Source organism: Hypanus sabinus, chromosome 31 (genome assembly GCF_030144855.1).
Source record: "Hypanus sabinus isolate sHypSab1 chromosome 31, sHypSab1.hap1, whole genome shotgun sequence".
NCBI classification, from domain to species: domain Eukaryota; kingdom Metazoa; phylum Chordata; class Chondrichthyes; order Myliobatiformes; family Dasyatidae; genus Hypanus; species Hypanus sabinus.
This window is the reverse complement of record NC_082736.1, coordinates 38,691,503-38,705,623: the sequence shown is the minus strand read 5'-3', so window position 1 is coordinate 38,705,623 and position 14,121 is coordinate 38,691,503. Positions and strand designations below refer to the sequence as shown.

Below are 14,121 nucleotides of genomic sequence, written 5' to 3'. Positions count from 1 at the left end.
GGCTTGATTCTGCATGGAAAGTTGTGGCAGTCTGTGTAACTCGAAGACAGCTGTTCTATAAGCCTGTATTTACTCTACAGGCAGATCTCTTGAGTTTAGGTGTTTCCAAGGAGTCTCACCCTCTCAGGATAATTCATGTATTTATTTATTATTATTATTATTATTATTATTTTGTACTGAAACAATTTGGACATTGGCCATCTGTCAGTCTGAGTTTGTATGTAGATTTTCACTGATCCTCATGTATTTCAATGTTCTATTGTGAATGCCCGCACAAAAATGAATCTCACAGTTGTATACGGTGACTTACATGTACTTTGGTAATAAATTGGCACTTGGCATGATTAACTTATTATTATTTAATTATTTATGGTTTCATATTGCTATATTTCTTCATTATTCTTGGTTGGTGCGGCTGTAACGAAACCCAATTTCCCTTGGGATCAATAAAGTATGTCTGTCTGTTTTACCTTGAACTTTGAACATGTCTGACTGATGCTCTGGTATTTCTTGATGTAGGTACTGATTGAAACTGTTTTTCATGGAGCCTGCACATCACTCATGACAACTAACCAGTTGGCCATCTCTTGTTGGGCAAATTCTGCAGTTTGATAATAAATGTACTTTGAAATTTTGAACTGGCGTGGATAACTTCACTCATCCCAATACTGAACTGATTCCACAGCCTACAGACTCACTTTCAAGGACTACAACTCGTGTTCTCAGTATTTATCCATCTATCTAACTGTCCATCTATCAACCTATCCATCTATCTGTCTGTCTATTTATCTATCTGTCAATTAATCTGTGTATCTATGTATTTATCAATCAATCTATGAATCTATCTCTCTATTGATCTATCTATCTATCTATCGGTTTATCTATCTATCTATTTATCTGTCAATCTATCTATCCATCTGTCTATTTGTCTGTCAGTCTATCTATCTGTCTGTCTATCTATCTATCTAGCTATCCATTTATTTATTTATTTATTTATTTGTCTGTTTTGTATTTGCAGTTTGTCTTTTGCACATTGGTTGATTATCTGTCTTTGTGAGTGGCTTTTCATTGATTCTATTGTATTTCTTTGTTCGACTGTGAATGCCAGCAAGAAAATGAATCTTGGGGTGACATCTACTGAACGTTGATAATAAATTTACTTTGAAATTGAGAGTGTGAGGGGTTGCACTTCGGAAGGTCAGATGTAAGAGAGAAGTATGCAGTTCACGGCAGGACCCTTGGGGCATGACGTGCAAAGCCCCTGGAGGACAACACAAGTAATACCGAAGGTATTCGCCCTGCGAGCCATTGTCAGTCAGGGTACTGAGTCTGAAAGCCCATTGTAGCTGTAGAAACTCTGGTCATCTGGAGTATTTGGTCAGACCCTTACAGGAAGTTTGTGGAAGCTTTGGAGAGAGTCACCAGGATGCTGCCTGGATTAGAGTTTATACTTATAAGGAGAGGTTAGACAAAGCTGGGTTGTTTTCTCTGGAGCAGTGGGAGCTGAGGGAAGACCTGATTGAAGTTGTGATATAGCAGGTAGGCAGAGTCTTTCTCCCTAGGAGGAGGGAGAGCAAGTTTAAGAAGAGATGTGCAGGGGCAAATGTTTTTACAGGGAGTGGTGGGTGTGGGGAATGAGCTGCTGACGGTGTTAGTGGAGGCAGATACGATGGAGATGTTTAAGAGGCTGATAGACAAACACATGAATGTACAGGGAATGGAGGGAGATGGACCATGTGGAGGGAATGGAGGGAGAGGGACCATGTGCAGGGAATGGAAGGAGAAGGACCATGTGCAGGGAATGGAGGGAGATGGACACTGTGCAGGCAGAAGGGATTTGGATAATTTGGAACATGTTTAGCACAGACGTCTGGGTTGAAGGGCCGATTCCTGTGTGTACTGTTCTGTGTTCTAGGATCATCATTAAATGCTTAAAATCTTCTGCACAACAAACTGATGAATCACAATTATTGCTCCCACCCAAGGTTAAGGGGTGCCTCCAAATGGGTAATTAATACTGTTGTTAGAATTATGTTGGTCTGTCTCACTAATAATTCATGTCATCACACCAGAAGCCATATTCGGGAATGCTGCTCTCGCATCGACTATACACACACAGACACTCACCCCTCAGTACCCTCCCCCTCCCTCACCACAATTTCACTCACCCCTCAGCACACTCTGCCTCTCTCTCCACAATTTCACTCACCCCTCAGTACCCTCCCCCTCCCTCACCACAATTTCACTCACCCCTCAGCACACTCTGCCTCTCTCTCCACAATTTCACTCACCCCCTCAGTACCCTCCCCCTCCCTCACCACAATTTCACTCACCCCTCAGCACACTCTGCCTCTCTCTCCACAATTTCACTCACCCCCTCAGTACCCTCCCCCTCCCTCACCACAATTTCACTCACCCCTCAGCACACTCTGCCTCTCTCTCCACAATTTCACTCACCCCCTCAGTACCCTCCCCCTCCCTCACCACAATTTCACTCACCCCTCAGCACACTCTGCCTCTCTCTCCACAATTTCACTCACCCCCTCAGTACCCTCCCCCTCCCTCACCACAATTTCACTCACCCCTCAGCACACTCTGCCTCTCTCTCCACAATTTCACTCACCCCCTCAGTACCCTCCCCCTCCCTCACCACAATTTCACTCACCCCTCAGCACACTCTGCCTCTCTCTCCACAATTTCACTCACCCCCTCAGTACCCTCCCCCTCCCTCACCACAATTTCACTCACCCCTCAGCACACTTTGCCTCTCTCTCCACAATTTCACTCACCCCCTCAGTACCCTCCCCCTCCCTCACCACAATTTCACTCACCACGATTCATGACCCTGTACCTATCCCCTCTGAACATAAAACTGACTGCAGTCCCATGGACTTCGCTGAAATATCATAAACACAAGAGATTCTGCAGATGCTGGAAAGCCAGAGCAACATCATCATTGCGGACAAGTTTCATGACTTATGCCAACGATATTAAATCTGAGTCTGATCTTTCTGTGCCATGTTGTATGACCTGGACCATCACAGCCTTTCCATGACCATGAATGCTCTCAGCAAATTCTTCAACAGAAAAGGATTGCCATTGTTTTCTTCTGGGCAGTGTCTTCACAGGACAGATGACTCCCCCCCCCCCCCCCCCCAGCCATGATCAAAACTCATGTCTGCCTGGTGTCAGTGGATGCGTAACTAGGAGTTGTGCTCATACAACCATCCACCACCTGCTCCCAGAGCTTTACATGACCCTGATCTGGGGTTAAGCAGGAGCTACAGCTTGCCCAAGGGTGGCCTGCAGGCTGATAGAGGGAAGGAGGAACTTATGCCTCCTTTAGTAGAGACATATCTCCACCCCGCCAGACAGGCAAACACACACAAGAAGTTGGACACTCAGCCAGCTCCATCTGGGGCACCAGCATCGAGGATACTTTCAAAAGGCAATGCTTCAAGAAGGCAGCATTCGTCACTGAGGACCTCCATCACCCAAAACCTGCCCTCTGCACGTGACCACCATCGGGAAGGAACCTGAAGCAACACACTCAATGTTTTAGGAACAGCTCTCCCCCTCTGCCATCAGATCAGATTTCTGAATGACAGTGAACCCAGGAACACAACATCAATAGATTTTTTGCTCTGTATTTTCACTCCTTACTGTACTACTGCCACAAAACAATAAATCTCACAACATGCCAGTGATATTAAAGTATTCTGATTCTGAAATCCTGGAGATACTCAGTGCGTCGGCAGTATCTATGGGAAGAAATGATCAGTCGGCGTTCCAGGCCGAGATCCTCCATCCAGTCCTGATGAAAAGTCTCGGACCAAATCGTTGACGGTTTATTCCCCTCCATAGATGCTGCCCGGCCGGCTGTTCCTCCAGCATTTTGTGTGTTTTTCTGCTGAAGCATCGCCTGTTGGCAGCAGGTGTCTCTCTCTTGCTTCTCGTTCGGAAGTCTAAAAGCTCTGGCGTCAGCTCAGAATGGGAACAGCATGCTCGAACATTCAGGGAAAGGACATTGACAGAGTGCTCATGAACATGTGATCAGGGAAAGGCTTGTCTGGAGTTAAATATGATTTACCCTAACAACGTGTAAAACAGTGGCCTGGGAATTAGAATTGAGTTAAATAATGCCCAGACTCTTCACCAAAATGTCCTGGATCAAATCAATATCACAATAAACATCACTAACTCACAGCTGAAGAGCCTCTACCATTCCAACCCAGAGACTCAGGCTCGATAATGACATCGGCTGGTGAGAGACAGAGAGGGAGAGGGAGAGGGAGAGGGAGAGGGAGAGGGAGAGGGAGAGGGAGAGGGAGAGGGAGAGGGAGAGGGAGAGGGAGAGAGGGAGAGGGAGAGGGAGAGGGAGAGGGAGAGGGAGAGGGAGAGGGAGAGGGAGAGGAGAGAGAGAGAGAGAGAGAGAGAGAGAGAGAGAGAGAGAGAGAGGGAGAGGGAGAGGGAGAGAGGGAGAGGGAGAGAGTGTGTGTGTGTCTGAGTATCTGCGAGTGCGAGTGTGTGTGTCTGAGTATCTGTGCGTGTATGAGTGTGTGTGTGTATCTGTGAGTGAGTGTGTGTGTGTGTGTGTCTTAGTATCTGTGCATATGTGTGTGTGTGTCGGTGTGTCTGAGTATCTGTGCATGTCTGTGTGTGTGTCTGTGTGTGTGAGTGTGTGTGTCTCTGTGCATGTCTGAGTGTGTGTCTGAGTATCTGTGTGTGTGTGTCTCTGTGTGTTTCTGTGTGTGTCTCTGTGTGTCTGTGTGCGCGTGGAGTTTGCACATTCCAGTTGTAACCAAATGGGCTTCCCATAACACCACAAGACATATGAGCGGAATTAAGACATTCAGACAATCATATCTAACCCGCCATTCCATCAAAGCCGATTAAAAGCCCATTTTCCTGCCTTTTCCCCATAACTTTTGACGACCTGACTAATCAAGAACTTGCTCCACTTGCTTCCAGCATTCCAACATCCCATCACAGAATCCATGCTGATACAAACCACACACCCATCCAGTCTATCCCCCCAAATTCCCATCAAATATCCCTGATTCCACACCACACCATTCCAGTCTATCCCCCCATAGTCACATCAAATACCCGATTCCACTCCACATCATTCCTGTCTATCCCTCCAAATTCCCATCAAATAACCCTGATTCCATACATCATTCATGTCTATTCCCCCCAGATTCGCATCAAATACCCCTGATTCCACACCACACCATTCCCATCTATCCCCCCAGATTCACATCAAATACCCGATTCCACACCACACCCATACAGTGGCATTGCCCGGCTGCAGATTAACACTGTCCTTGAACATGCAAGTCAATCAGCAGAGGGAGGGCTGTATTTAAGGAACAACCCTTCATGAACTGAGACACTGTCTGAGCGAACATTACTGGTGAGTGAAATGATGGAGGATCTGGGTTCAGAGGAGTATCAGAGTGAGTTTGGGTGACAGAATATCACCAGTGAGAGATACGGGGAGACACTGAGTTCTGAGGGACCCTGCGTGAGGGGACATCACTGGTAAATGATATGGGGTGGGGACTTTGAGTTCAGAGGAGGGTTAGTTAGATTAATTGTGAGGGCACATCTCTGGTGAGTGATGTGGGGTGGGGACTCTGAGATCAGAGGATGATCAGAGGAACAGCTCTGGTGAATAATGTGGCAGAGGAGACACTGTCTCAGAGGAAGTTCACAGAGACCCTGGGTGTCAGGACATCACTGGTGTAGTATGTGGCAGAGACACTGGCTTCAGAGGAGAATTGGAATGACCCTGTGTCAGGGGACATCACCAGTGAGTGATGTCGCTAGACACTGAGTGTTGTCCCAGTGTTCCTCTGATCCTCGAGACCCCTCTCAACATCACTCACCGGTGATGTTACCTCATCCGAGTCTCTCTGATCCTCCACTGAACCTCGTGACCCCTCACAACATCACTCACCGGTGATGTCCCTCACCCCGAGTCTCTCCACATCACTCACCGGTGATGTCCCTCACCCCGAGTCTCTCCACATCACTCACCGGTGATGTCCCTCACCCCAAGTCTCTCTGATCCTCTGAACTGAGTGTCCCCCTAACATCACTCACCGGTGATGTCCCTCACCCTGAGTCTCTCTGATCCTCCTCTGAACTCAGTGTCCCCCTCACATCACTCACTGGTGATGTCCCTCACTCCGAGTCTCTCTGATCCTCTGAACTGAGTGTCCCCCTAACATCACTCACCGGTGATGTCCCTCACCCCGAGTCTCTCTGATCCTCCTCTGAACTCAGTGTCACTCGACATCACTCACCAGTGATGTTCCCTCACCCCGAGTCTCTCTGATCCTCCTCTGAACTCAGTGTCTCTCCACCTCACTCACCGGTAATGTCCCTCACTCCGAGTCTCTCTGATCCTCTGAACTCAGTGTCCCCCTCACCTCACTCACCGGTGATGTCCCTCACCCCGAGTCTCTCTGGTGCTTTCTGAACTCAGTGTCACTCCACCTCACTCACCGGTGATGTCCCTCACCCCGAGTCTCTCTGGTGCTTTCTGAACTCAGTGTCCCCCTCACATCACTCACCGGTGATGTCCCTCACCCCGAGTCTCTCTGGTGCTTTCTGAACTTAGTGTCCCCCTCACATCACTCACAGTGGAACTGGAAGCAGAGAAGGAGTACCAGGGGCAGGGGGCAGTGGTTGGCGCAGGTGCAGGCACACCGAGCGTGTGATGCCAGGCAAGGCCATTCAATTCCAAAAAATTGGTTTATTGATCATTACAGAATGTCTCTCTGCTGCTTCCCGCTCCCTCCCCTCTCCCTTCCCCCTTTTCCCAACCATGATTCCCCTCTCCCTGCCCCCCTCTCACTCTCAGTCCACAGTAAGGACCCATTTCAGAATCAGGTTTATCATCACTCACATATGTGATGAAATTTGTATTGTTTTTTTGTAGTAGCAGTACAGTAAATTACATAAAATTACTATAGTACTGAGCAAAAGCCTTCAGTATACTAGGTATATATACAGTGCATACAAAAAGAATTCACCCTCCAGAAGTTTTCGTGTTTTATTGTTTTACAACATTAAATCACAGTGGATTTAATTTGTCTTTTTTGACACTGATCAACAGAAAATGAGTATTTTGTGTCAAAGTGAAAACAGATCTCTACAAAGTTATCTAAATTAATTACAAACATAAAACACAAAATAATTGATTGCTTAAGTATTCACACCCTTTAATATGACACAGCAAATCATCTCTGGTGCAGCCAGATAGGTTTAGCAGTCACATACATAGTTAAATGGAGATCACATGTGTTTAGTCAATTGATTGTAGTGAACATACACCAGTATCTGGAAAGTCCAACTCCTGCAAAAACTACAACATGAAGACCAAAGGACACTCAAAGCAACTCTGCGAAAAGGTTATTGAAAAGCGCAAGTCAGGAGATGGATACAAGAATAATTCCAAGTCACTGAATATCTCTTGGAGTACAGTTAAGTCAATCAGCAAGAAATGGAAAGATTATGGCACAGCTGTAAATCTGCCTAGACCAGGCCATCCTCAAAAACTGAGTGACCGTGCAAGAAGAGGACTAGTGAGGGAGGCTACCAAGAGACCTATGACAACTCTGGAAGAGTTACAAGCTTCAGTGCCTAAGATGGAAGAGACTGTGCATACAACAACTGTTACTTGGTTGCTTCACCAGTCACTGCTTTATCAGAGAGTGGCAGAGAGAAAGACACTGATGAAAAAAAAATTTTCATGAGATCTCAGCTAGAGTTTGCCAGAAGGCAAGTGGGAAAATCTGAAATCAGCTGGAAGAAGGTTCTATGCTCTGACGAAACCAATATTGAGCTTTTTGGCCATCGGACTAAATGCTATGTTTGGCATAAGACACCATCAAAAACACACCATCCCTACCGTGAAGCCCGGTGGTGACTGCATCATGCTGGGGGGATGCTTCACTGCAGCAGGCCCTGGAAGGCTTGTGAAGGTAGAGGGTAGAGTGAATGGAGCAAAATACAGGGAAATCCTGGAGGAAAACCTGATGCCGTCTACAAGAGAACCGTGACTTGGGACAGGATTTGTTTTCCAGCAAGACAATGACCCCAAGCATAAAGCTAAAACTACACAGGAATGGCTAAAAAAAACAATGTTAATGTCGTGGAGTGGCGAAGTCAGAGAATTTGTGGCTGGCCTAGAAATGGGCTGTTCACTTACGATCCCAGTTTTGTAAAGAAGAATGGGGAAAAATTTGTAGTGTCTAGGCGTGCAAAGCTGATATAGAGACCTAACCACACAGACTCAAGGCTGTAATTACTGCCAAAGATGCATCTACTAAATACTGACTTGAAGGGGGTGAATACTTATGTAATCAATTATTTCATGTTTTATATTTGTAATTAATTTAGTACACTTTGTAGAGATCTAATTTCACTTCAACACTGATCAACTTTTCTGTTGATCAGTGTCAAAAAAGCCAAATTAAATCCAATGTGATTCAATGTTGTAAAACAATAAAACATGAAAACTTCCAAGGGGGAGGGGGTGAATACTTCATGTGCCTAAGACTTTTGCGCAGTACAGTACTTGTCGAAATCTCCTCACTCCCTTCGTCCCTCTCTGGGGCAAGACTGAGCACTGTCTGCAAGGACCAATCCTGTTTCAGTGTAATATTTCTCACAGGCTGAAGCTCACTATCTGCGAATTTGCAGGTCCACTGGAGTGTGGAGTCCAGAGTCGGCCTGTCCTGGGCTTGGAGGACTGCGTGTGTACATGGATGTGTGGGTGGAGGGAGGAATGACAGCTTGTTTTCGCCATTGTTGTTTTGTGTTGTTCTGCTGAGCATTGTGGGATTGCTATGTTGGTGTCAGAATGTGTGGCGACATTTATGGGCAGCCCTCAGCACATCCTTGGGCTATGCTGGCTGCTAACACAAATGACCCATTTCACTGCATGTTTTGATGCACTGTACGTGTGATAAATGAATCTGAACCTGAGAAGAATGTAGGAGTTGTTAACTGTTGAGAAGGAAGACATGTCTAGCAGGTCAGGCATGTCCTCCTTTCCCAGTGAGGGAACAAAGCAGAAAAAAAAGGCAATCTTAATTATTGAGAATTGACAGGTATCAGTTTACTAACTCTAACCCGTCCATCTTTTGTATTCTGTGTTATTTTGCTGAGTATTGTGGGTTTGCTATGTTGAGATCAGAATATGTGGCAGCACTTGCCCCAGCACATTCTTAGGTGTGCTTACTGTTACCACTAATGGCACATTTCACAGTATATGTGATAAATTTCGATCCGAATCTGGTCCAGTCTACCCACAGAAACTGGAAACCCTCCTCCCCTGGACACACCCACCAGAGCCGAAGTTCCAGTGGCAGGAGACTGCACTGAGGGCTGGGGTTTCACAGACCCAGTATCACAGGACTGAGGTCTCCATAGCCATTATCTGTCTGTCTCTATCCATCTCCATCGCTCTCTGACCATCTTCGTACACCGCTGTCCATCTCTGTACATCTGTGTCCATCTCTGTATGTCTGTGTCCATCTCTACCTGTCTCCAGCCATCTCTGTCCTCCATTTGTCTCCATCTTTCTCTGCCCATTTCCATCCATCTCAGATTGTGCTTCTTATTTATTAATTAAGATGCATTGTGAAGTAGGCTCTTCCAGTCCTTTGAACTGTGCCACCCAAAAACCCCTGATTTACCCCTAGCCTAATCACGGGACAATGACCTACTAACCGGTATGTCTTTGGACTGTGGGAGGAAACCAGAGCACTCGGAGGAAACCCACACAGTCACAGGGAGAACGTAAAAAACTCCTTACAGGCAGTGGCGGGAATTGAACCCAAGTCACTGGTACTGTAAAACATTGTGCCAATGTGCCCCAGGTACCATTTCTCCAGCTGGGAACTGGTTTGTGACTTCCCTCTGTGTTCCAGAGATGCTTCCATGAGACTGCCTGAAGCACAGGAGTAGTGGGCTCAGACCTCCAGGGTAACTCCAGGCTCTGAGCGATGGGCTTGGATCTCCAGGGTAATTCCAGGCTCTGAGTGATGGGCTCAGATCTCCAGGGTAATTCCAGGCTCTGAGCGATGGGCTCGGATCTCCAGGGTAATTCCAGGCTCTGAGTGATGGGCTTGGATCTCCAGGGTAATTCCAGGCTCTGAGTGATGGGCTCAGATCTCCAGGGTAATTCCAGGCTCTGAGCGATGGGCTCGGATCTCCAGGGTAATTCCAGGCTCTGAGTGATGGGCTCGGATCTCCAGGGTAATTTCAGGCTCTGAGTGATGGGCTCGGATCTCCAGGGTAATTCCAGGCTCTGAGCGATGGGCTCGGATCTCCAGGGTAATTCCAGGCTCTGAGTGATGGGCTCGGATCTCCAGGGTAATTTCAGGCTCTGAGTGATGGGCTCGGATCTCCAGGGTAATTCCAGGCTCTGAGCAATGGGCTCGGATCTCCAGGGTAATTCCAGGCTCTGAGCAATGGGCTCGGATCTCCAGGGTAATTCCAGGCTCTGAGTGATGGGCTCGGATCTCCAGGGTAATTCCAGGCTCTGAGCAATGGGCTCTGATTTCCAGGGTAATTCCAGGCTCTGAGCAATGGGCTTGGATCTCCAGGGTAATTCCAGGCTCTGAGCAATGGGCTTGGATCTCCAGGGTAATTCCAGGCTCTGAGTGATGGGCTCGGATCTCCAGGGTAATTTCAGGCTCTGAGTGATGGGCTCGGATCTCCAGGGTAATTTCAGGCTCTGAGTGATGGGCTCGGATCTCCAGGGTAATTCCAGGCTCTGAGTGATGGGCTCGGATCTCCAGGGTAATTTCAGGCTCTGAGTGATGGGCTCGGATCTCCAGGGTAATTCCAGGCTCTGATATAAAACAGAGCTACCCGTACAAAGCAGTGCTTCTGAGAAACACTGGACATCTCAGAATCCCATTTTCCTGTCTTTTCCCTGTAACCTTTGAAGTCCTGGCTAATCAGGAACCTGTCAACCTTCATTTTAAATACACCCAATGACTTGGCCTCCAGAGCTGCCAGCAGCAATGAATTCCACAGATTCACCACCATGAATCTATGACCTATATTCTGGAGAGCTGCAGATGGTGAGATCTGAAACGAGAGGAAGATGGAGCGTGGAACCAGAATAAGGGAGGTGGGAAGTGTAGATGGGAACAGAAGGGGAGGGGACACTGTGGGAGGGGTGCATGTGGGTGAGGGACAGATGGAGGGGACCCAGTGTAAGGGGTGTATGTGTGGGTGAGGGGCAGATGGGAACAGAGGAATGGGGGGGAACAGACCCAGTGGGAGGGGTGTGTGGGAGAGGAGTGGGGGGGGGCAGACCCAGTCATTGAGGGGTGGTGACTGTATACTCGTCTCTACAGACACTGCCTGAGATGCTGAGCTCTCCCAGAGTTGCCTGTGTTGAAGCTGTATTACCCATCTGCTTGGGCACAGGTAGGTCTCTTTCCCCCGGCAGAGTGTTCTGGAAGGGAACGAGGAACGTTCTCTCCTACACGACGGACCGCCCATGGAAATCACATCCCTTCCAGACTCCCGCAAACCCTCCTGAGGCACAGCAGGCGAGTGAGAGGACTCGACTCTTCTTTCAACACAGCTACAAATCTCAGTACTTGCTGCTTCCTCCCCTAAACTGGCTTCCCCCCCACCACGGGTTGTTTCTGGAGTGGGGGGGGGGCATAATGAGTTGGGGTCACGAACAACCCTCCAGAGGAGACAACCCATTGTCATTTCTACAGAGCACCAGGCTGGCGTTGGGGTTTGTACAGCGCTTTACGGAGCCAGCGATCACTGATCGGGATTCCCTCCCACATTTCAAACGCGTACAGGTTATGGTCAGTGAGTTATGGACACGCTATGCAGCAAGCTGACGTGGCAACCCTCGCGGGTTTCCCCCAAAGCAATCCTCGCTGAGTAGATTTTCGCTGTAGGTGACAAATAATACTAATTTTTATCTTTCGAGGAGGTTGGCTCCAGGTCTCCAGGGATGAAGGGTGCTCTTTGTTCTCCCCTTCCCTGCTCAATAGCCCCCACTCCCAGCACAGTAACCCGGACAGGTTGGGAGACTGAGAGAGTGCTTCAGTCTGTTTACCACAGGCCAGGGTGGGCAACAGGAAAGGGTTTGGACTTGACTCAGACCTCACAGGAGCAGAAAATCCTGCAGGAAACCTGTCTCACCTTTCGTGTGAGGGAAGTGCACAATTAGAAGGGGTTGGAGTCTGACTAAGACCTGATTGGAACAGGGGAGGACTGTGAGTGAGGGAGTCCGAAGCAAGAGGAGTCCCGGCGACATGGCCAGTTGTGCAGGCTCTCTCCCCTTCAAGAACGGAACCGTGAAGACCTGAAGAATGAGACACATAAGAGGAGTATCGAGACGGAAGGTATGAGTGAGGCCGGACAGAGAGAAGCACAGTAACGCATTCCTGAACGTCGCTGCATGCCATGCAGAGTGGGCTGCGAGAGCCGGACGGGAGGGGGTAGGGTGGGGAGAGGAGGGGATTGGGGGGGATGTGGATCAATGACCCCTACAGTCTCCCCCTCAAGCCCCTCCTGACACGGGTGCAGGGAAAGGCGGGGAAAGTCAAGAAAGCGTGGCGTCAATGCAGACCATTTTTTCAAGGTGTTCTCTCTATGTGTTTGTGTGTCTCTTTGTGTGTGTGTGTGTGTGTGTGTGTGTGTGTGTGTGTGTGTGTGTGTGTGTGTGTGTGTGTGTGTGTGTGCATTTCTCTGTGCACAGGTATGCGTGTGTGCGTGTGTGTGCGCGCATGTATGCGTGTGCCTGGGCACCTGTGCACGTGTGTGCGCGCAAGAGAGAAAGAGAGAGACCAACTCAAAAGAAATATGAAAATATAATATACTCAGCAAGACAGATGAAAGTTCAGTCTGGAAGGAAGCCAAAAAAAACTGTTTACCAACCCTGTCGATTCTGATTTTTTTTTTTGGTTTTTGTAAAAAAATCGACGTCAATTATTCAAAAGTAAAAGGTGAGAGGAACACACAATCCTAAACGTTAAGACAGTAAGAATGATATCTACCAGATAATGTAGTTTGTTTACCATTGCGTGTCCAATGCCTGAATGCTTCGGAGAGAAAGGGAAGGGGAAAGAAACAGAAATGACAAGACCGTGAACTCAATGAGGACTTCGCACTCAAAAGAAATGATGCCAGTTGAGAAGGTTAGTAGTATTATCTCAGCTCAAAAACAAGGTTAACTGTTAGTACAGAGAAAATGACTACATTCCGTGAATGACATCAGGTTAGTTCTCAAAGCATGTTAGTAAGTACACACAGAATCGGCAAATTAATTTTACAAAACGCTGGGGAGCTTGGTGGGAGGGAGGTAGCCAGATAGGTGGGTGCTGCGCCACAACGTTCTGGCTTCTGCTCGGCCAGTTAGCAGGGTCTGCAGAGGATGGGCGGCCCAACACCGCTTCCTGATTCAGTGATGGGCAACTTTGAACGAAAGGGCCCTCCTGTTCCGACAGGCACCACACCACTCCACCCCCTCCCGGATTACAATCAACCCCGTTGAACGTCTTCACCGTGGGTGGTGCAGCAGAGAAGGAACACCTTATAGAGTAAACGGAAGGTCAGTTTTCACACCCGTCCTCAGACACCAGACTCGGAAACAAGTCTCGGATGAACGCGCGCAGGGCGCCGCCGGCCAATTTGCGTCATGCGCGTACACAGTCTCGGGTACAATGGCATCACTCACAGGATTACCCACAGAAATGATCAGAGGGTGCGGGGACCCTCTCTCCACTGTCGTGTTTGGGGTGAAGGGAGGGAATGGGAGGAGGTGAGGGCAGACCGGCTGGGATTATTCTCCACAGTCTGAGAGACAGAATGGTAAAACAACTCAATGGCTATCCCTACCAGAGGATTAGAGAGGCACATGGATACAGGAAAACGGAGGGCTATGTGGGAGGGAAGGGTTAGATTGATCTTGGGGCAGGTTAATAGGGCAGTACAACATTGTGGGCCAAAGGGCCTGTACTGTGCCCTGTTCACTCAGAGGGAGCCAGTTCTCTGTGGCCAACATCACAAACAGCCAGGGTGACCTTATACTCGGTGACAGACTGTCTCTTGAAAGCCTGC

The 14,121-nt window shown here is 48.2% G+C and overlaps 1 protein-coding gene across 1 annotated transcript in view; it reads right to left on the bottom strand.

Annotated features, from left to right (window-relative positions):
- Positions 1–14,121, bottom strand: part of LOC132384107 (neurexin-1-like) — a 1,241,271-nt gene that overhangs the window by 787,694 nt on the left and 439,456 nt on the right. The window contains exon 8 of the mRNA XM_059955449.1: positions 13,059–13,103. Within this exon, the coding sequence (XP_059811432.1) occupies positions 13,059–13,103 (45 nt within the window). The remainder of the gene's footprint in view (positions 1–13,058; positions 13,104–14,121) is intronic.